The sequence below is a fragment of the Lepidochelys kempii genome, chromosome 8 (assembly GCF_965140285.1).
Source record: "Lepidochelys kempii isolate rLepKem1 chromosome 8, rLepKem1.hap1, whole genome shotgun sequence".
Taxonomy (NCBI): Eukaryota; Metazoa; Chordata; order Testudines; family Cheloniidae; genus Lepidochelys; species Lepidochelys kempii.
Genome location: NC_136387.1, coordinates 44,615,149 through 44,638,328, shown reverse-complemented (window position 1 = coordinate 44,638,328; position 23,180 = coordinate 44,615,149). Strand labels below are relative to the sequence as shown.

At 51.6% G+C, this 23,180-nt stretch overlaps 1 protein-coding gene across 14 annotated transcripts in view; it reads right to left on the bottom strand.

The window, feature by feature from the left end:
• PDE4DIP (phosphodiesterase 4D interacting protein) overlaps positions 1 to 23,180 on the bottom strand; it is a 150,196-nt gene that overhangs the window by 31,371 nt on the left and 95,645 nt on the right. For 9 of the 14 annotated variants that reach the window (XM_073356288.1, XM_073356287.1, XM_073356289.1 and 6 more), the window contains 8 exons: positions 22,953 to 23,034; positions 22,223 to 22,314; positions 20,785 to 20,901; positions 19,941 to 20,078; positions 19,461 to 19,573; positions 18,428 to 18,555; positions 5,339 to 5,421; positions 4,767 to 4,990 (listed from right to left, as the gene is read on the bottom strand). In XM_073356288.1, the coding sequence (XP_073212389.1) occupies positions 4,767 to 4,990; positions 5,339 to 5,421; positions 18,428 to 18,555; positions 19,461 to 19,573; positions 19,941 to 20,078; positions 20,785 to 20,901; positions 22,223 to 22,314; positions 22,953 to 23,034 (977 nt within the window). Of the gene's footprint in view, positions 1 to 2,493; positions 2,601 to 3,201; positions 3,596 to 4,766; positions 4,991 to 5,338; positions 5,422 to 10,826; positions 11,514 to 18,060; positions 18,556 to 19,460; positions 19,574 to 19,940; positions 20,079 to 20,784; positions 20,902 to 22,222; positions 22,315 to 22,952; positions 23,035 to 23,180 lie in introns of those variants that run through there. The other 5 variants (XM_073356291.2, XM_073356290.2, XM_073356293.2 and 2 more) reach the window with 5 other exon arrangements.

Sequence of the window (23,180 nt, the reverse complement as noted above, 5' to 3'; positions counted from 1 at the left end):
GGCAGTACAATAAAGGCCCAGTGAAAGTATAGCTGCCCTACTACTACCTCAGTGTGAACTACTGAAGGTTATTGGTTTCAGAGTAACAGCCGTGTTAGTCTGCAAAAAGAAAAGGAGCTGCAGCTCACGAAAGCTTATGCTCAAATAAATTGGTTAGTCTCTAAGGTGCCACAAGTCCTCCTTTTCCTGAAGGTTATTGGATATGCTTGGCAGCCAGGAGGGGTAGCAAGCCTAAAGAAAAGGCTCCTAAGGGGTGTATTGGAAACTGCTTTGGGTGGAACTGGATTAGGAGTTAGAATACTGGATGCTACTAACCTAGAGGTATTGGCAAACAATGGAAATCCCACCAGTGCATCCTTATCAAAATTAGGAATGGGGCAACAATTATTTTCTAAAATACGGCCAGTATGGCAACAGCAAGGTAAAAAGGATTTATTACTTTTAGCAGAGGCTATGGGAACTGTGATAAATGAAGTGGGGGGGAGCTCCCTTTTATCAACACCCAGCCAGCAGCTGTAAATCCCTCTTTGTAGCTGTTCTCTAATTGCTCTACCTGTAAAGGGTTAAAAAGTCTCACTGCGATGCATAGGTAAAAGGAAGTGAGTGGGCACCTAGGCAGAAGAGCGATGGGAAGGCTAGAACTTTTTAAAATTGAAACAAGACTCCCCTTTTTCTGTCTATGGTTGTTCTCCCAGAGAGGCAGACAGGGAGCAATTATACTGTGAGAAGCTTAGGCCAGGTATGAAAAATCATCAGTATCATACCTAGAAACTATTAATCTAAAACCCCAGATATGTAAATGGATCAGGAAATGTCTAGGACAGAGGAGGGGGCAAACTACGGCCCCCCGGCCACAACCAGCCCACAGGACCCTTCCCTCTGGCCCCCAGACAGCGTGGTGAGCGGGGTGGAGGCTAGCCCGGCCCCTCCCCTCTGCTTCCTTCCCTCCCTTGTAATCATAGTTCCTCCAGCACCTGGGCAGCATGGCTGCAGCTCCAGCTGGGCGGCAGGGCTATAGCGCAGCCAGACCTCATACTCCAGGGCAGCACGGTCAGGGAGAGTTCCGGGGGGGGAGGTCAAGGGGCCTGGGCCCTGCTGCCGCCAGGAACAGGGGTAGAGCAAACCAGGGCCCGCCTCCACCTCCAGCATGCTTGGCCCCTGTCCCCAGCAGCCAAGCCGAGACAGGGAGCAAGCCCTGCCTGACTGCCAGGGAGAGCAGCCAAACGAGCAGGGGAAATGCACTGGGAGAGGACTGAGCCCCCCTTTCCCCTACCCCACAGGTAACATGGGGCGGGGGGCCCCAGAGGGGCAGTCAGGGGGTAGGGAGCAGGGGAGATTGGATGGAGGGGTCCTGGGGGGGATGGTCAAGGGGCAGAGAGCAGGGGTGTTTGGATAGGATGTAGGAGTCCCAGGGGACAGTCAGGGGTGGGGAGCAGGGGGGGTTGGATGGGGGTGGGAGTTCTGGGGGGCTGGGCTGGGGGCGGGGGCCTTCCCTACCTGGCCCTCCATACAATTTCTGTACCCAATGTGGCCGTAGGGCCAAAAAGTTTGCCCACCCCTGGTCTAGGAAGACACAGTTAGGTTTCTCCCTTTTATTTCTTTATGGCTTATGGATTCCTCTGTGCTAACCCCAGGTGCTTTTGTTTTGCTTTTAACCTTTAAGCTGGACCTCAAGAAAGCGATTCTTGATGCTTAATCCTTGGAGTTGTTTTTTTTTTTTAATCTAGCAAAAGCCTAAATTCCCAGATGTATATTCTTCTTTTTTTTATTAATAAAATTTACCTTTTTTAAGAACAGGGTTGGATTTTTGTGTCTTAAGAGGTCTGTGCACATGTTGTTTAATTAGCTGGTGGCAACAGCTGATTTCCTTTTTTTTCCTTCTTCTTCCCCAGCTCTTCCCTGGGCTGGGGGTGAAAGGACTCGAGGGTACCCCACAAAAAGGAATTCCCAAGTGCGCCTTCCTGGGTTCTCAAAGGGGTTTTGCCAGGGCTGCCCATATGGGGGGGGGCAAGTGGGGCAATTTGCCCCAGGCCCTGGGCCCCGCAGACAGGGTGGGGGCAATTTCGGTGACAATTCAGCGGCGGGTCTTTCAGTACCTCTCTTCCTCAGCAGCGGCACTTCGGCGGCAGCTCAATCACTCCGCTTCAGCCTTCTGCGGCAATGCGGCGGCAGGTCCTCCTGTCCTCTTCTTTCTTCGGCGGCACGACTTGGGTTTTTCTTTTTTTTTTCTTCGCCGCTTGGGGTGGCAAAAACTAACTTTTTTTTTATGGAAGGGGCCCCCCCGAAATTGCTTTGGCCCAGGCCCTCTGAATCCTCTGGGCGGCATGGGTTTTGCACTTGGGTGGTGGCAGCATCTACCAATCCAAGGTCAGAGAAAAGCTGTAACCTTGGGGTTTAATACAAGCCTGGAGTAGCCAGTATTAATTTTTAGAGTCCGTCAGGGCCCTCACCTTCTGCACTCGAAGTGCCGGAGTGGGGAACCAGCCTTGACAGGAACAATTCAAGGAAATGTGTCCTTAGCATTAGCCTGTACACAGGCCCAAGGAATAAGTCAGCAATTGGTTGTCCAAGTGATTCAGGAAGGCAAGCAAGGAAATTTGCTTTTGGAAATAAAGTTGTTGTTAGAAAAATGTTACAGGATGGGAAAGACAATTAATGGCATGGTGCAAATTGGTAAACTTTACACTGAATAGAGACCAAATGGTTCTATGACCATATGTAGTAAAAGAACACCCCTGTCTAACTACTGATATATATCCAGCGGTCTAACTACTGATATATATCCAGTTGTACCCCTAGGAGTCCCGCTAGCAAAAAAGTTTGGTTATGTATTCCGCTGATCATCATTCCTGGGCATATAAAGAACATCAACAATGGAAAACCATTGACATGTTTCAGTGTGTGGCCCATGAAAATTTGGGATGTGTGCGTGAGGATCAAAATTTACAAAAAAAGAGATCAATGTTTTTATGCTCAAACCAAAAGGGACCCAAAGATGTACATTTGATATATTCATTGAACAAAAGTCAGTGTTATATATGCAGGAAGGGGATGTGTTTGTGTTAGGAATCACTGTGCAACGGTAGTCGTATAGTATAAGGAATTGTATTTTATGACTTATTTAGTTAATAGATGTTTTTGCACTATTACAAAAATTGTAAGTTGTGATTTTGAATACTATGTTTCCTTGTGGACTGTAAACTACTTAAAGTTTAAACCACAGTTGTATCACAATGTAACACCTGTAACCTTAGAATTGAGGTTCATATGGCCATGAATAAGACCATGTTAAGGAAATTGTTGGCCCATCCTATGTTATATTCACATCTACAACATGTTGTGCAGACAGGAAAGCAAATATGTATTGAAGTACTGCATGATAATACAAAAGTCATCCAGGAGCAGAAAACTATTGTAGATGCAGGAGACCACTCTTGCTGGGAAACACTGTTAGGGTGGTTGCCTACTGCAACTGGTATGCTAAATATAGTGGTTCACCCCATCGTGGTGATCATTGGAATCCAGTTGGCTTGAATAGTGAGCATAACAGCTTTGGCTTGCTGGATGAAGAGAACTGTTCAGAGAATACAGGAAGCTGGCATACAAAGTCAAATAAGGCCCTTGTTAATTATACCCAGGAGGCAAGATCAAGCTCAACAGGTCTGAGTGCTGGCCTCCTGTAATAGTAATGATGGCTTTGGTAAAAGTGTCATTAAGGGGAGGATTGTAAGGTCTGAGGCCTTCTTCTACAGTAAGCAGCAGCAGCCACATTAGGAGAGTAGCAGCCATGAGCTAGGAAGCAGAGAGTCACATCCTCACATTCTATCTAAATTATATAAAAACAATGTGAAGGGCTGTTAAGGAGGCTCCTATCCTAATAGTACCCACCATCACCAGACGAAGAAACAGATCTTAAGAAAACTTTGTTTGATGCATTCTGCCTGGCAAGGAATCACTTATCAACAGCTGTGATTGTGAAATCTCTATTTCTTTATTGTTTGACTTTACAGTCCCCACTTCTCTATTGTTTATCTGTAGGTTCCCTATCTGGTTCTTTGATTGTTTCTGTCTGTTGCATAACTAATTTTACAAAATTTAAATCAACTAAGGTGGTGGGGTCTGACTGTTTTGTAATGGGCTAGGATGGGTGGAAAACACTATTCTGTGGGACTTCAGTTTAAAATGATTGGTTAAGGCAGAGCTAAGCAGGACTCAAATGTAACTATATAAACTGGGGTCCAAACAGAAGTTCTCTCGAACCTAACCCCAAGACACAGCCCAAGATCAGAGCTGCCACACTCCAGCTTCTGCACAGTGTGATTGGCAGGGTGTAGGAGTCCCCGGATGACCTGATCCTGACTGGCCACCAGGAAAAGTTTGTCTGCCTTATTGGGAGTGGTGAGCATTGTATGCTTAGCATGTGCATTCTGTTTTGGTGACTGTTAATAAATAGAGGTTAAGGCTATTCCTGTGTAATGCTCTTTCACTGGCAACAGGCCGCACAAACCCACAGAAGATTAGGCCCTGAGCTCTAGGAAATGGTTATAGGCAGGTGCCTTTTGCCGGGAGCCCTAGGAAATGGGTAAGGGTGGGGGTGCCAAAATTAGCTAGGTTATGCCTTGAGCCCACAGAAGGGTAACTGTGAAGTGCCCTAAAGTGTGAGGGTAACACAGAGTCTGTACTCCCTCCTTGCTCTGCAGCCTGATGCCCTCACATGCTCTCGTGACCCCAGGCTCTCATGCCCAAATTGCATCGGCCTGTCCTACCTGATGGGAGAGAGATATGAGAAACCAGCTTCCTCCATCAGAGTCTTCAGTTCCCACAGCTCCCCTACCACCTTCGCCTTCTGCTCCAGGAGCTGCTGGTTCTTGGCTCTGACGCGGAGGAGCTCTGCCTGCAGGCTGCTCTCCTTCTCCAGGGGAGCCAGGGTGAGGAGATCGGGTTGCACTGCCTTGGCCACCGGGCTCTTCTCAGGAAGCCCTTGGCTGGTCTGGAGGGGAAGCATGGTGCCATAGGAGAGGTTATTGTGAAGGGCTTATGTGTCACTGAGCTGCCTGGGGCAGGGCTGGATGGTGCCCAGGGAGGCCTTTAAAGCACTGACCCTGCAAGCTGCACCCAAAGGCCTTTGGTTCCTGCTGGATTTCTTCACCAGGCCCTGGTTCTCAGCTGATCAAAGCAGACAACCTGACTCCCAGCTGTTTAGCAATGAGCAAGTCTCAGGTCAGCTGCACAGCTCCAAGACGATCTGCCCTGGGTCCTTCCAGGAGCTCCCCTGGCCACCCCACTCTGGCCGAGCTCTGGCAGCACCTCAGCAAAGCGGCGCATCTCTTGGACTCACCTGCTGGCTTGCGGGTCTGGGCGGCGCCTCCCCCTTGATACCTTCAGCACTGACGTCCCCGGCGTACTCCCGTCCAGGCTGACCTAGCAGAGACACCAGGCTGTGAAGCACTCAGAGTGAGGACAACCCAGGCTCTTCCAACCTCATCAGCGTTCCCACTAGCCCAGCCGCTCTGCAGGCACCCAGTGTGGGGAACGCCGCCAAGACCCCACAGTGGCTAGAAACAAAGGACTGAGCCAGGCCACTTGCTCCCACCCTGGGATATGGCCCCACTCCCTCCCTGCACCAGGCACCCCCATATGGCTCTGGAGGCCAGTCCCTGTCCCTGTGGGGATGCTGCAGGGAAGTCTACCTGCACTCCCCGAACCGCCTCTGGGCCTGGAGCAGCAGTATGTGAGGCTGACCCAGCCCTGCCCAGGAAAATACCCACCCCAGCAATCTGCACCCCATGGTGCCCTCTGACACAGCCAGCCACCGGCAAGCTAGGCCCAATTCCCGGCTTCCCAGAGACTCAGGACCACGGGCCCTTCTGCAGGAGATGCCCTGTGCGCATTCCTGCCCTTTCCCAGCAAACAAGACCGACATGCATTCCCCCCCCACCCCGCCCCCACACAATGCCATGCATGAGGCCCATTCCCTCCCAGCTCCCTGCAGTTCCACCCATGCCTGGATGGCCTCTCCTCGCTCCAGGGAGCCTGAGAGGGAAGGCACGCAGCTCCCAAGCTAAGTTCCCTGTAAGCTGCATGGCCGTGCTGCCACACAGCAGCCTATTTAGCACCATGCAGGTGCTCAGGGAACCCTCCCAGGGACCCGCCGTGGCTGGGGGAGGGGCGCCCTTCCCTGGGCCCAAACCCAGCCCGACCCCCAACCTGCCATGGCTGGGGTGGCACTCCAGCCCCAACTATGCCACAGCCTGGACCTGCCACAGCTGGGGTGGCCCTACCCTGGTCCAAATGTGGCTGGGGTGGCGCGGCCCGGATCCAGCCATGGCCAGGGTGGTGTTTCGTGGCCCGGACCCAACTGTAGCCGGGGCAGTGCGGTGTGAACCCGGGTGGCTGTGCCCAGATTCAGCCGCAGCGGCCCAGCCCAGACCTGTCACAGGGCACCCTTCCCAAACCCAGCCCCGGCCCAGACCTGCCGCGGCTGGGGCACCCCACTCTGAACCTAACCCCAGCCGGACCTCCAGGGGTCAAGGGAGGGGCACATATCCTGCAGCCCCAGTCCCAGAGCTGCCGTGGTGGGAAGAGGCAACTTCCCCCCACAGGCCAGGTGCACCCCAAACTCCTCATCCCCAGCCCCACCCCAGAGCCTGCACCCCCAGCTGCAGCCCTCAACCCCTGAATACAACCCTCTACCCCAGCCCTGAGTCCCTCACCCCCGGCCCCACCCCAGAGCCCATACCCCCAGACGGAGTCCTCACAGCCCTGTACCGCAACCCTCTGCCTCAGCTCTGAGTCCCTCACTCCGGGCCCCACCCCAAGCTGGAGCCCTCACACCCCTGAATCCCAACCCTCTGCCCTAGCCCTGAGCCCCCTCCCACACTTGGAACTCCTCGGCCCCACCACATGAATTTTGTTATGTGTCACACATCACCTCCACACTGGTGCACATCACAAAATTCATTCCACACATGGGTGGGAAAAATTAGAGGGAACACTGCTCCCAAGGCCCAGGGGAGGGTGCTAGACAGGCAAGGACTCCAGTGCAGCTCACGCTGCAGTGCTGCGGACCCAGGGACACTGCATGCCCTCATTACAGTGCAATGACAAGCAGAAGAAAACTGCAGGCACAGTGATCGGCCAAGAGGGCTCTGGTCCAAAAGGGAGAGGAGAAGTGATGAAGGTGGGACCCAATGGGACCCCAACCGAATGAGCTTTTCAGTAACCCTCTGGGTCAGGACTGGAGCTATCAGGCGCTACTGCAGTACTAATAGAGGATAATAAGTGTTACAAGCTCTCTGCTCCCTGGTGCCCTCACCCCAGACAGCTTACCGCACAGCCAAGGGCTTCTCTCAGCCTCCAGGCACTCTTCTGCCCAAGAGCACCAAGCCTCACAACCACCAAGGCTCCGCCAGACTCTGCTCTGCCTGTCAACTGTGGTTCCTAACACCGGCTGCCTAGAGCTTGGCAAGACCCATCAGGACAGGAAGGGAAAAGCCAGGAACTGACAGGTCACCGGCTGGTCCCAGGGCAGCAAGGAGCCCAGCAACAGGCCATTCCTGGGAGTGAACATCTCAGGGAGGTTTGGCGTCAGCCACAGGAAACAGCAGCGCTGCGCCTGATCCTCAACCGGTGCAAATCAACACCACTCCACTGCCTTTGACAGATCAACACGGACTCCCACGTGCCGTGGACCTGGCTCTGCCTGCTCCACTTTCAGCAGCAAAAGAGAGAGGTTCCAGGGCAGAGTGAATCACCCCAGCACATACCCAGCCATCTGAGCATCAGTGCTGCAGGCCGTCCATCGCCCCAGGCTGGATCGCCCACGTTTAGCACCAACAGCAGTGAGGGCAGAGCGCTGGAGGGGAGTGCTGTCCTTGCCATGCGGCTGACAGGGCTCTCCTCCCTCCACAGGCTGGCAGAGCAGGGTGCTGGCAGCAGAGCGTGGTATGGTTGCTCTGCTTTAGTCCTATTGACTCAGCCAGAGCCAGGCTGCCTCTGGCCTATCCCAGGGTCATGGCAACCCCAGCCTCTCATGGGGTATCACTGCGAGGGGGTCAGGGTCCTCAGCCTCCCCCAGTCCCTGGCTGTTTCTCAAGTTACAAGGTGGGGAGCCCCGGTTTCTTGTATCGGAGGCTCTCATTCACCAGGGCTCACTCCCGGGGTCTTTGCTTTTGGAAAGGGCGGTGCAGCTGCTCCAAGGTTGGCTGGAGATGGTTGTGCCCCTCACCCACCTGCCCTTCCTAGCCCACCCAGCAGAGTCCCCAGCTTCTCAGGGGGTTGCACCCAATAGCTGGACCGGGGGGCGAACATACAGGGTAGTCTCCAGGCTCTGACTCCCTCTGCCCCACTGTCCGCCCTAGCTCTCGGCATGGGTGCGGGAGGTGGCCCCAGATTCTTCTATGGATTGTGAGGAGGGGGCAGCAGCCACTTCCAGCCCCAGAACCAGGAGGTCAGACACAGGGCAGCGTACAGCCCCGCACCACAGATGGTGCTGAGGGAGACACCCTTGTCTGTCCCACAAGGAGGGCCCAGGGCTTTATCTGAGCCTAGTTAGGGAATATGTTAATGGGACAGGAGACCCTGCGACCTGGGCGAAGCACTGCGGCTATCGGGAGTGGCCTGGTGGGCAGCAGGGCAGAGCCACCCCCAATGGCTGGAGCAGGGTGGGACAGTTACCTCTGCTGACCATGGGATGCCAAGCGCTCTCCAGTCTTTCCAACTCCCACTGGACCAGAGCTGGCCAGTGGGCTGCCAAGTCTGGGATCCACCCTCTGTCATTAAAGCAACACTGGGGATTTCAGGGGAAGACAACTCCTCTCACACAGCACCTGGCTAATTGTCAGTGCCGCACATGGTGAGAACTGCTGCCTGGCCATGGCAGAAGCTAAATTGATGCCCTGAAGCATGAGACTTGATTACATTTATTTTAGCTCCTTGTCCATAAACTCACAGATTCTAGACTCTGACATACAGGCAGTGAATTCAGAAACTGTGTGAACAGAGCTTTTCTTTGCTCTGAATTTAACACCATTTATGCAAGAACCAGGGGTTTTTCCTGCTATGTGAGGCAGAATGAGCAGAGGGACCAGTCGAGCTTCTAAATTTCCCTTCACGATGTTCAGTATCTCAATCGAGTCTTTTCCAAGCCTCCATTTTCTCCCCACCCAGCCATCTTTGCAACCTGTCTTGGGACGGGCACCATTTCTTTTTCTTAAAAGTCTATCAAAGCTGAGCCCAGTTCTGTCCCTGTTCCAAGGTACTCATGCATCCTAGTTCACTTACACTGGCCAGATGCCCTCTGGAGCCACCACTGACAGCTTCTCCATTCCTATCCTCAGAGGATCCCATCAATTCAGAGACCAGCAATAGAGCTGAAAAATCCAGTCTATTTCGTTAACATGCCTTGCCAGGCACTTCCCCTTCTGCCTTCTAGTGTTATTAGCGAACTCCCCCAACTCAGTGCTCTGCTGCCTTTTCCAATCAGTCTATTTCAATGGTTTGCACTCCTTTGCTCCCACTAGAGTTACAGTTGCAAAAGTTTCCACAGAGCTCCCCGTTTTCACATGCCCAGAACTTTCTGCAGCAGCCATTCTCCATGCTGATGGAGAAATCCTGACTCTGTTGAACTCAAAACTGACTTCAACAGCATCAAGATTGCACCATTGGTCTTGGCATTGGGCTATCCTCTCCCCTCATGTTTTAATGTGGGCAGAGCCCCAGAGGGAGCTTTTCCATATAACAGTGTAAGTAAAATACACTTTTCAGACTTCAAGGCAAATATAAGAACAGCCGTAGCGGCTCAGACCAGAGGTGCATCTAGCCTAGTATCCTGTCTTCCAATATTGAGGGAGTGAACAGAACAGGACAATTTACTGAGTGATCCATCCCCAGTCATCTAGTCCCAGTTTCTGGCAGGCAGATTTAGGGATTATTTAGGGAAAATTAAGATGGCTCTTGTTTGAATCAGGGCTCCAGCAGCCAGTGCTGAGCACTGTCCAGTTGAGGATGGACTTGCCATGTATTCTGGATAGGCCAAATATTTCACAGACAGCCTATATTTAGAAATGGTAGAGAGAGGTTTTATTACAAAACATTCAGTGCTATTTTTATCCTTCCATGCTAAGGCACTTGATTCAGATCTGCTGCCCTCTGCACTAACTTGCCTATATACTTGTTTGGAGGGATCCATACACAGCAGGACAGACACCCAGGAAGGTACATGTGGGTGCCAGTGAGTTTAATCTGTCTCCCCACAGCTCCGATTTATGCAGTCTCTCTCAGCTAGCTGTGGGCTGCTGTGCAGATCAAACCTGCCTGAGCTCAGAGCATTCTGACCACCACATCCCTTCTTGCTCCTCACATACCCCTAGGCTGGGGGATGAGAGGGGAGAGCAAAGGTCCATAGCTGGCCCTGCACTGGGGGAAGCCCCTGGGGGCTTCCCCTCCGACTTGCCTTCAGACCCCCATGTCCCACTGGAGTGGCACACAGGAGCTGTAGCAGCCAGGGCCCTAAACCTGTCCCAGGATTCCTGCTGCTGTTTCAGTGGAGCAGTGAGGGACCATCTCCTCTCTGTTCCATCACAGTCATATAGACAGTGCCTATTCTCACTGGTGCTTTCCAGCCGTGTCAGATACAAACCTGTCTGTCTGCCCACTCAAGTCCCCCACTCTTTTTTTGGCATTACACTTTCCCCATGGCTCACTCCCATGAAATAGGCGGGACTTAGTTTGCCCAAGATGCATTAGAGTTGCATTTTCCAGATCAAGTCTTTGTTTAAAATGGCCTGTGTGCCATTCTAACAGCAGCTGGTTTTCACACGGCCTGCCAGTACAGTATCACTGCAAATTTCAGGGTCATTTCCTGCTAGTCCAGCTCATTCATAAAACCAGCCCTAACACTGATCCCTGCAGCACCCTACTAAGAACCACCTCCCAGCCCCACGTGCTGCCGTTTCTACCTTTTGGTTCTCTCTGTGCTAGGGTCCGACTCATGCCAGCTACTACAGTTTAGACACAGTTGTTACCAGCAGGCCTCTACTGCAGTTTCTTTGAGCAGTGAGAACTCTCTCTCTCCCTCTCATACCATACAGCCTGCTGCAGTCTACCTGGGGTACAGCCTGCTGCAGTCTACCTGGGGTATCGGACGTCTCTAAACAAAGCGCTATACCGGCATTCTGAGGATTCATTGCTTGAAATCCCCCCTGCTGCTTATTGCTCTTGGTTTCAATATCCCTTCCATCTCTATAGATCTTTTTTCTCTTAATATCTGGTCCAACATTTTGCTATGGAAAGAAGTTGAACTTACCAGCTGGTAATTGGCAGGACTGCTCTCCTTTTCCTGACTTGAAGATTGGATCCACACTGGCTTTTCCCCATGCTTGTTCAAATAGTTAGCCGTTAATTTCCCTGTTAGTCTAGGTTGCAGGTGACTTGGACTCACTGGCATATTCTGCAAAGCATTCCCTCTCTGCTCTGCAGCGATCACTAATTATCAGAAGGGTTTCCTTTACTGCCTAATGGGCCAAACAAGTTTACATAGTGAGATTTTAAAAAGCAGTTTCCTAGCTCCAACATTTTCCTTCCCCTTCTCAATACTTACTCTAATTTATTTGCTCCCCTAGTGTATTAGCAAAGCCCTCTTTTGGCTAGCCTGGCATTGCTCTGCCCTTCTGCAAGCCGTGAACAAGCCCCACCCAGCATCTCTTTGAACTTCACATCCTGTAGCAGCCCTTTGCAAAGCTGGGGCGGGGGGTGGTGGGGGAGTCACGTCCTATTCCTTGCACTCTCCTGCACGGGGACAAGCATCATTTGCTAAACCCAAGGTTGTGAGTTCAACCCTTGAGGGGGCCATTTTGGGATCTGGGGCAAAAATTGGGGATTGGCCCTGCTTTGAGCAGGGGGTTGGACTAGATGACTTCCTGAGGTCCCTTCCAACCCTGATATTCTATGACAACTTCTATGCACTCTGCCAGGTTCCCCTTCTGCAGTGTCCCTATGTTTGCTCTCCTGCCCAGCCGCACTCAGGGAGCCTGATCCTCCTCAGGGCCCTCCTGTAGCCAAACCTGAGAGAAAGCCTCTGAATCAGCTGCATTACCAGGGTCTCCCCAGTAATTTCCTCCGGGACCCCAAGCAGGTGGGGAGCATACAAGGCCCTCAGTGTAGTCTCCCTGGATCCTGGGCCTTAGAAAAAGGTGAGAGCTCTCCCCAGCTCAGCGCATTTCAGGATCAAGCCCCACAGTGAATATTCTTATCTTCACACATCATTCCCTTCTGACCCTCAGCCAATACCAGTCAGCCCTGACGATTTACTGCACTCAAGCTTCCCCTTTCGTGGCTTCAGTCTTTGGCAAGGCCGCACTGGGATGATTTTCACTATCATTGTCTGAAGAGTCATGGCAATAAATCCACTTAATTGCGATGCTTTCCCCATTTCCACGACCCTTGGGAACGTGGGGTCCCGCACCCAGGCAGCCTGCTGGCTTCCTACCACTAGGACAGCTGTTTCTGGCAAAGAGCAAAGGGGCAGTATCCTGCTGCTGGGGCTAGCAAGGTGCTAGTTTGGCCCCACTCTTAGAGCAACCTCAAGCCTCTCCTAACCTGCTCCCCACTGTCCACATCCTCCAGGGGCCACTCAGTAGCCAGGAATAACTGGAGGAATGCGCTGCTTTGGTCACACCCACTTTAGCATGTCACAGGGGAGGGGGGGCTGCAAGAGGGCACCTGAGTGAGCTGCTACATGGGTTCTCTGCACACTGGGTTTTCCTCCTGCACAGAGGGGAATGCCCAGGTAGCCAATTAAACCAGCTTTATGAGCCTTCGGCACCTCCACAGCACCCATGAGTCAGGCCCGTAGATTTTACTGGTTTTCCTGTGCTTCTGCAAACTCTCTGCACCTCTATTACAGTGTCTTAGCTAGCCTCCCCACAGAGCTCACCACCTGTCCAGGCAGGCACAAATATGGGGGTCTAAAAAGCAGGCAGACAGGGTACCAAATTGCTTTGCAAAACCTTGCCCAGCTGAGATTGCACTTGTAGCACCTAACAGAAGAGGACCGAGAGCGGTAGTAGCACAAGGCTTGTTCTGCTCCCATCCATGTCAAAGGCAGCAGGAGCAGGCCCAGTTTTGTGATTTCCCTCATCTCTTAACATATTTGGACCCTTAGAGCAGTTTTAGCTGGTGCACATCAACGCAGCTCCCCTGAGGGCAATGGGGCTGCATGGAGGCACACCAGCCAAGCTGGCCCCTTGGTGCCACCACACCTGGGAAACCTGCAGTGCACCAGTTGTGTCCTTCTGAAATTAATAGGCAGCAGGTTTAAAAACAAACCAAAGGAAGTATTTTTTCACACAACACAGTCAACCTGTGAAACTCCTTGCCAGAGAATGTTGTAAAGGCCAAGACTATAAAAGGGTTCAAAAAAGAACTAGATAAGTTAATGGAGGATAGGTCCATCAATGGCTATTAGCCAGGATGGGCAGGGATGGTGTCCCTAGCCTCTGTTTGCCAGAAACTGGAAATAGGCAACAGGGAACGGATCACTTGATGATTACCTGCTCTGTTCATTCCCTCTGAGGCACCTAACATTGGCCACTGTTGGAAGACAGGATAATGGGCTAGATGGATCTTTGGTCTGATGCAATATGGCCGTTCTTATGTTCTGGCCCCTGGGATTTTTAAAGCAATAGACCTTGGTCATCTCCAGTATGGAGCAATCTTTCCATACCATGTATGGCTGCTTTTTATATAACACAGCTCATCCTCTCAAGCAGCCTAACCTAGCTCTCTCACACAGCCGGGAGTCAGGGTCACCCAATGGCATGAAATACTAACACCACTCACCTTCTTTTACCAAGCCAAGTATTTCAGCTGACTCAGTTGAAGTTTTAAGCTTCCAGCATTAGCATAAAGACACTTCATACCGAATATTGCCACCGCCTTAGTCTGAACCTCATTGAGTTGCAACCCTGCTTTTGGGGGGAGGGGATGGCTGGGAACAGATGGGTGGACACCAATGCTTGTCTCAGAATATCCTTCAAATTCACTCTCTCTGACACACGCACTGAGACCCACCCATACTCCAGTTAAGTGCTCCTTGGTTGGGACTCTGTCTGCTCTTATTTAGCACATCCATGAATGACTAGGGAAGAGCAAACAGAGCTGTGACAGACCCCCGCCCCAAATGACAGTAACTAGGAGGGATGTGGCCTACGCTCCAGAAGAAACAAATCACTCAAGAGGTCCCTTCTGAGGTTAAAAACATTGTCAGGAAATAACTCAAGGGGAATCAGATCTGAGAAATGAAAAACAAAGACAGCTGGAAGGGAGAAAAGTATCTAGTGGGAGATTATGGCAATAGGAACACAAAGATGTGACAGGACAGCAAGCCAGCGATGAGCATGCGATGGGGCTGGAAAGGAAAACCCAATGGGATTGGGAGCTGCATGTGCAGAGCAGGGAGGTATGGGACCCTGGTGTGCATGAAACTAGCCTATTGTGTTTGACAGAAAGTGGTGAGTCATTAACAGGCAATCATAGGAGAGAACTGGAGCAAGGAGACAAGCAATGCAGCTGAGCAGGGCGCTGGAGACATCTCTGCAGCTGGGGCTGCCTGATGCCCAGAATAATGGGGCCTGAGCCTGCTGTAAAGGATTCTTTGTACCAGAAGAGCCCAATATGCACTGCTTCTTTAGATGACAAAAAAAGGGGTAACTTGGTAGAAGTCTACCAACACCTAAAGGGTGCAAAAACCCTGCGGAGAGGGGAATTATCCAGGCCCGGGGAGAAGCAACAGTTTTTTAAAAAGGAGAATTGAAACAATCAGGAAGACGGGTCTGCCAGGGAGATCTGTCCTTAGACCATGGAACAGACTTCCTGGAACAGCAGTCCCATCGCTGCTGGTATTTACACTGGCCTGGACAAAGCGCTGACGCTACGCCACAGGGAAGAACTCCAGAGAGGCTCCAGAGGGAGAGTGGCAGTGGATGGGCTAAAAATAACCTACCAGGTAACTGTTAGGTCACATATTTGGTCCCTTCTGGCCTTGGAATCTATTAATCTCACCATCTTTGCCATCTCTGGACCTAATTCCCATTGCCTTGCACCAGTGTAGCAAGTGTAAATGCTGCCTGAGTGCGAAGCATGGTACCCCCATTCTGGCTGGCACAAGAGACTTTAAGAGCAGTATGTACTGATAGGGGTGGCTACAGGTAACACAGACAGACTCTGGAGAGAGCACCTTTTAACAAGGAGATGGCTTCTCTGGGCCTGTGGGTGAGCTAGTCAATGGACAAACTGTTTATTTGCAGCTACAGACGAATGTTTAGACTCCACCGTCTACCTTTGCAATGGCTTCTGGGATAACCAGGGAACCAGGACTGGCACAAGAATCAGGGCCTGCATACTCTGCTCCCCCCTGCCCTCAGGAGATCACTGTTGGCTGCTGGGAATTCAATTTTCAATCCAAAAAAATGGGGAAGGATCAGAAGATTGGAGAAAAACAAATTTTCCACCATGTTCCCCCAAGGAAAGAAAAGGGATCTGGCCATTCTCCTTCTGTACCCCGAGAGTAAAATAATAGAGGATGGGGGAAACCACTACACATCTCTCAGCTATCAGAATCATGAGCAAGCAGGAACCGTGCATTGGTACATCAAGATTTTGCCACACAAAGCCGAGTGCTTTTTTCACTAGGCTCAGTGGCTGAAGGGATGTAGCAGACACGCTATATTTGGACTTTATAAAGCATACAATACTCTCTCACATCATCATACTCTTAGAACTGAAGTCAGCTTTGGTATAAATACTAGTATGTGGATAGAAAGTGGTCAGAAGGGCCATCCAGAAAGGTTAATGACAGATTATGCTAACCCACACAATAGCAGTGCTGGACAGAGGGTGCAATGGGTAGGCTTAGCTACAGCCTATCTTTATTTATGCTGGGAAGGGGGGCACAGGCAGCACCGGAATGAAATTCAGATGAAACTAAAATGTGGGAGGGGCAAGAGGGAGACATACTCCAGGCAGAAAATACACAGTTCAGAGAATTGACGACCTAGTGGTTAGGGGACTAGCCCAGGACTGAGAGAACCCTAGTTCAGTCCCCTGCTCTGCAACAGACTTCCTGCATGACCTTGGGCAAGTCACTTAATCTTTGTCAGTTCCCTAGCTGTAGAAGGGGGCTAACAGTAGTGCCTGACCTCCCAGGGAGTTATGAGGATAACTATGCTAAAAGGGTTTGTAAAAAAATCCTTTACATAGAGCTAGGAAAGAACTAAACTCATACATCTGGGGGAAATGGTCCAAACCCCAGCTCCAGGGTGCGCTGGGAGGCCAGGATGCTGAAAGAAGCAAATCAGACACAAGGCTGCAGCGTGACAAAACTGGAAAAAGAAAACAATGCAGACACAGCTCAGGGCTGCATATGTAAAAACATCATCACAGCACCTGTCCACTAGGCCATGCTGATTCAACTTCATTCTGTTCCTGGGCACATTACCAGATACCGACAAAGTGGAGAGAGTCAGTTCAGAGAGGGGTGACAGAGTTAGCAGGGTACTGGATTGATAAGGAAAGATTAAAAGACCTAAATCTGTCTGAGATGGCTAAGGGGGAACACAACAGTAACATCTGCAGGGTATAAACAGCACAGAGAGAGAGAGAGACAGCATGATACACAGATATATCTAGGACTGATGGGATGAAATTAAGAAAGGGAAAATCTAGATTAAATATTAAGATAAACTTTCTTGGTAATGAAATGTATTAGGCTGCGAAAGCAGCCCCCAGAGTAGCAATGGAATAGCTATCTATCAGCACATTCAAGCAGCAGTAAACACGCATTGGAAAAGTCCTGAATTGGCCAGTGGCAGATGGCCCGGACACACTTAACCAGGGCTTTTCCATCCCTGCCTAGACTCAAAGGTGGAAATGACAAAGTAGGGAAGAGGATTAAGACACATGAATGGTTTGATCTCCTCCTGACAGAAGCATGAGAGCTGCTCTATCCCGTCTACATGAATGAGGCAGGGTGCAGGGAACAAGGACACTGAAGGGAACTGCAGCTCCTCAGCCCTGGCTGTTATTGCTCACTGTTGAGAAGATGGTCCATATAAACGTGTAAGAGAGGGAAAGCGGGTGACTAAGTGATGTACTGGATCTCATCCTACCCCTGCTCACAGAGAACATAAGAAGTGGTAGATTTCCCCTCTGCCACTCATAAGAGATGACCACTGAAAAGCTGGTGTGGGAAATGCCTGCTGGTTTGGCTCTCCTGGTTTAGAGCAGTAGGAATACCTTTATGAAAGAGAAACACGGAGACCCTGGAATAAACACTCCACTCATACCCACTTGCAAAACAGCACAGAGCCGCATGAGCCCAAAGGGGTCCTACAGCTTGACCTAAAGTTTTCAAAGCAGTGGACTGGAGGGACCGCACAAGCTGAGAACATGGAGCGGAGGCATCATGTCCCATGCCACCCTGATAGGAACATGCCCTGTCAGGTCAGACTGGGCTTTATCACCCCAACCGCCCCTCAGCCCTTTTGTCTTGAGGGCTGGGAACTCTTTCCTTTTGCTGCACAGAGGAGCTTGCGGACCATTACAACCCACGGAGCAAAGCTTAGCCCAGGAGGAATGAGTCACGTTTCAAGGCTGGCAGAGAAACTGTCTCAACCACAGAAACGGAAAAGATTCCAATCAAGGGTTCCACATGAGCTGGATCTGACTGTAGCCTAAAACGGGTCATTTCTTTGTTAGCCCAAGAGACCATATCAGTGATATAGCAACTACCAAAAAAGGCCCTGGTTGGCCAGGTAATCGGTGACAAAACAACCATTTCCCTCCTCTCTGGCTGCCACTGTCCTTGTCAAAGGGCCCAGCTCTGTCTGCAAGGGAGAACGTGCTTCTCCCAGACACTTGCTTTCTCTTTACTCTGCCATGCAGTTGCAGAGGTAGCCGTTGTCCTATGAGCAGCACTTAACTGACCGGGAAAGATTAGGGGGAAAAAAACAAACAAAAAAAACCCCATGCATTTGTGAGATAGCACAAAACATTTAAAATCGCTTTCATAGGGAGGGAATCTTTATTTGGCCCATGGGGAGAGGAACGAAGGGAGGAGTAGGAGAAAGATGGAGGAGGATCAACTAAAATGGAATGACTCAAATGTGCAAATACATTTCATAACCTCCCCTGAAGGGCCAGAAACAAGTACATAGACGAGACACACGTGGGTTGCATAGATCGCCATTTCCAGGGCAGCTCTAAATGCACCACTCCTATCGTATCATTAGTAACGAGTCAACCCTCCCAGAGTCAGTCAGCCAGGCTTGCTCTGTTAGTGACCAGTTTCCATCCAGGGCAGGTGGCAGGGTGAAGGCCAGAGCTCAGAAGGCATGCTGGGGTAGGACTCTCACACTCTGCTGTTCCCCACCTCCAAAGGCGCCTAGGGTCTCCAGCCTGCGCAAATGCTCCATGCTTCTGCCAAGAGCCTCTTCCAGTCGTCCACGGAGTGCCTGGGCCCTCTCCAGCTCAGCCTGCAGAGTCTGGCCTCTCTCAGGGCTAATTAGACATGTCATACAGAAAGGGAAGAGGGTTAGACAGGCTTCACAGAATGTCCACATCAGCAAGGATGCAGAGCAGTGGTGGTTAGACGTGAGCCAACACTTACTCAGAGCACTGCTCATCAGTGCTCCAAAGGTAGATCCAGCGTCGGCCTCTTCTGCTTCTCTTCTAACTTTTACCAGAAACAGCTGCAGGCGCTAGGCCCCAGCACCTCCCTCCCACATGGGTCAGGCACAGACTCCTACACCCACGGAGCAGTTCCCCCAGACTCACTCCCAATCCTCTGGGAAGCAGGGCAGGGACGGTGGCTTCCTGGCCATCGCTAGTTATCACCATTGACCCAGGTACCAAGAGAAACTCCATGTGCACATGGCTCCTTCAGCCCCGCAAACTGCTCAGCTCCCCACCACCACCTTGGAAGGCACAGGGTTTGCATGGTGGAGGGTAGCAACATCAGTTACGCTGTTATGGAGGGGAATGACCTGGACAAACCACTAGAAGCCCCCAGCAATTTTCAGATCAATGATTTAACAAAGGGACGTGCAGCCTCTCAGATGTCAGGAGACTAGGCCAAAGGAGCAGGAAGAAATCAAGGGGAGAGAAGAGAGAATCTGAAAGGAGCATTAGAGCTCTGGGGTGTGATTAACTCCTGCTGTCTCGCCTGCCTCATGTGATCTCCATGGGAAGGATGCTGCCTTTAAATCAGCCACTCCCCAGCAGCAGCCCACCGAATAGTTCCCTGTTCACACCGGGTCAGCCCTTCTGCAGCACACACAGGCTCACGGACATGCTAGTGCTTCAACTTTTCCCGTTGAACAAGTCCTCTGGAGGGAGTGCAGCTCCAACACCTCGCAGGACCACACGGGCAGTGACAGCACAAGAGCAGCCCGAGGGCCCCCTACCTGTTTGGGTGAGTGTGGAACTTCACCAGACTGCTGTACAGCTGCCTTTCTGCTTGCAGAGCTTCATTCAAACGACTCCTCTCTGCCACCAGCCCTTCCAGCATCAGCAACAGCTGGGGAGAACGGAGGCAAAAAGCAACAGGCACAGAGGTAGGAGCTCAGCAAGGCCTTCACCCCCACCTAGACACACGTGAGAGGCAGAGTCCAGCCAAGAGACTGGAGTTGGTCATGTCAGGGACATGGAGATGAGATGCTGACCTCTGCCCTTGAGGGGGATCCAAACCACCTCTCTGTGCCACAAAGAGGGTCTGAGCCCCTCTTACACCTGCATGTACAGTGGCACACTCCCTCCCAGGCAAAAGCATTACAGTGCAGAACTGGCAATAGAGAACTAACTAACTGCAGGAACTGGAAACAGGCCTCAGCCTGCGGCCCATGAGATATCCCCCCTGCGGGAGATTCCATCAGAGCACGTGCTACCTGTTGCCTTCTGTTCCCTGTAGCCTCCTGTCCTCGTGACTCTGCTGTGACTACTTTCTCCCGAAGCACCAGGACTTCTTGGGTCAGTCGCTCCACAGCTGGGATTTCTTCAGGGTCAACCAGCTGCATCTGCAGGTCCTGAAAGCCAAGGAGAGCAGAGCTGGCTGGAGATCAACAACAGGAGACACCTCTTGAACGTCATACAAATCAGTGGGAGCTGGAGTTACAAAGGTCCCTAGAGACACTGGAGATTAGGGTCTCTAACAAGGGGAACTCCTATCCCTTCCAAGGGTGAGCCAGATAATTCAGAAAAAAACCACATTCAGGCGGTGTGCAGCACCAACATCCCAAAGCAAACCTTACTGTTGCTTTGTGCTAACAGGAGCCTGGCTCAAGACTCCAGACAGGATGCAAGGCACCCTGCATGCTCCAGAACTCCTAAACAAGGTCCAGGATGCACAGCAAGCGCACTCCAGGAGAAACGAGATCACCAAATAAGCATCTGGGCAGAATGCTGGGAGACTCCTCAATAACGAGATGTCATAAGGAGCCCTGGGTTTCCAACTCTTTGTGTTTTACAGGAACCATGGAGCGAGGCCCAGGATGCCAAGCCCAAGATGTTACAAGATCCATGCATGAGACCTCGACTACAGCTCGGGAGTCTCCTCATGCATCCACCTCATTGCTGATCTCTATGGAAACCTTGCTTCCTGGTTCTGACATTTTACAGTACACTGGAAGCCAGCTAGAGGGCTCGAGGTGGGGGGGGAACTGGAGGTTCTTCACTAGCATCCCTGGGCAGAGATGATCAGAGAGTATGTCAGGAGAACTGTAGTGATCCCACCTTTATAAGGTCCTCTTTGCTCTGGATCTTCCTGGTCAGGGACTCAATATCTGAGGCCTGCACCTGCAGCTCCTCCTCCTGTGCTGTCACCACAGATTGAAGAGAAGAGAGCTCCAACTACAGAGCAGAGACCACAGGGTCAGCGAAAGCTCTGCAACCCAGACACATGCCATAAACCCTCCATGTCACTGCCCCAATCATCCCACCCCCATGCCCCTAAGCTGTGGTGCTGGCCAGAGTCGTGAGTGACCTCCTTTACTCCGTGCAACACTACACGTTGTACAATGTCTCCGAATCTAAAGACAACATTTCTGAGAAAGGCAGAGGAGGGCCAAACCGGCCCAGGAAGGAAACTTACTTTCAGACTCATCAAGTCAGCACTGCGACCCCATAACCAGACCCTTTGTTCACCCCTCTATCAAGAGAGGTGCCTGTGGAGTTGATGGTCCCGTTGCCATGGAGATTAAGGACCAGCGTCAATCTGTCAGCTTCATGACTATGACACCACGTGGGGACAATCCCTAGTCCAGTGGTTCTCAACCTATTTATCATTGTGGACTCTGCTGGGCTGCAGGTTTAGAACCACAGCGTGCTTCCCCACAAACCTCCCTCCACAGATCCCTAGGTCTAGTGCCTCCCGCCCAGAGATCCCTTCACAGAGCGGGGCCAAGAGTGGGCAGGATGGCAGTGACCCCAGACCCTGCTGTGCAGGACTGGGCAGCAGTCCAAACCCTGGACTCGGCCACGTGGGGCTGGGTTGTAGGGCAGCTGGCGGCAGCCCGGACCCCAGCCCTCACCGAGCCAGCCAGCAGCCCCGGGCCCTGGACCCCACCAGGCTGGTGGGCAGCTCCGGACCAGCTGGACCACTGCGCTGGGTGACCAGGCAGCCAGGAACCTGGACCCCATGTGGACCAGCAGCCCGCTGGTTGAGAACCGCTGCCTTAGTCAGTAGTGAGGCGTAAAGGTCGCTACACCGGAAACCAGAGCGTCCCCAGGATAAAGCATGGGCCAGCTACTCACAAATGTAATGAGCTTATTTCCTAAACTGAAACCATCTAGATATCTCTGGGGTGGAACACAGCAGCAGTTTAACAGTACACTGCTTGTGACAGGACGTGAAAAAGAAACCTATATCCAACAAAAATACAAGAGGACACAGGGAGGCTGAATGTAATCGCCAGAGATGGAATCTGACTAGGACACCAGGGCTAGCACCTTCCATTCCCACGCAGGGTGCTACAGGGTCCTCACCAGAAACCAAATAATTAATACTCTATGCTTCCAGGCTCAGTACAAACACTGAGCGAGAGACAGCCAGTTCCCCACAGGGTGGGAGTATGAACACAGCATGGCTGTTTGAAAGCAGACCAGGCTGGATTTGGTCTTGAGTGAAATAAGCCTCAGACTCCAGACGCTCAGGGTCTCTCCACATACTCACCCGGCTTTCCCTTTCCTTTCTTGCCATTAGCTCCAGTTCCTCTCTGGCATTAACAAGCTCCTTCTCCAGCTCGGCAGCCGTCTCCAACAGGCCTGGAGAGGAAACCACAGCCCAAAAAGTTACACTAACATAGGGCTTGAATCGTTTACCAGACACACCCTGGTTTTCTAACTGCAAGCTTTAGAAACAGAATCGCTTTCCAAATTAGAGCTCAAATCCTTAACAGAACTGGACGGAGATGGATTTTTCAAAGCCTTTTCTAATGCTCCTGCTCCCATAGTGATCCTCAACTGCCAGCCGCCCCAGAGTCCATTCCCGATGCCCTCCCCTCCAGAGTCCAGTGGCCCCAGCCCTGGGAAAATTCCAAGTATCCCCTACCACCCTCCCAGATTAACTGCACTCCTCCCAGTCAAGGAGGGCAGGACATTCTGATTAGCCCAGTGATCAGAAAACACCAGCTCCCACTCCCACACCAACTTCCTCCACTCAGCACTGGAGTCCAGAACCCATCAGTGATTCCTGAGCACCAGTCTCCCATCCCAAATCTAAGCCACAGTCATTGAGTGCCTCAAGTTTTATTCCCAGTATCACACCCCTGGGGAAGGACGACTCCAGTCAATACTCCTGGTTAGAGTTCTTTGGTGTCTTTGCAGGCTGTTTGTCACATGAGACAGTTCTCCCCATAGCAAAAGCCTTGTACGGACTGGAGAGAAGCTGCCGCTGTACTGACCTTTCTCCATCCTGAATTTGCTGTCCTCTCCCTTGGAAATTCCGGTAGTGGTAGCATTCCCACAACCTCCTGGCAGTAATTCCTGAAAACACAAAGCGATTCCTGGTTTTACCCCCTCAGAGATCACCCTGGGCACCCTGCACAGTTCAGACCCCACCACCCACCTCCAGACCTCACAATCCAGTGCTAAGACCAAACACGACACATGCTCACTGGTGTCACAAAGAC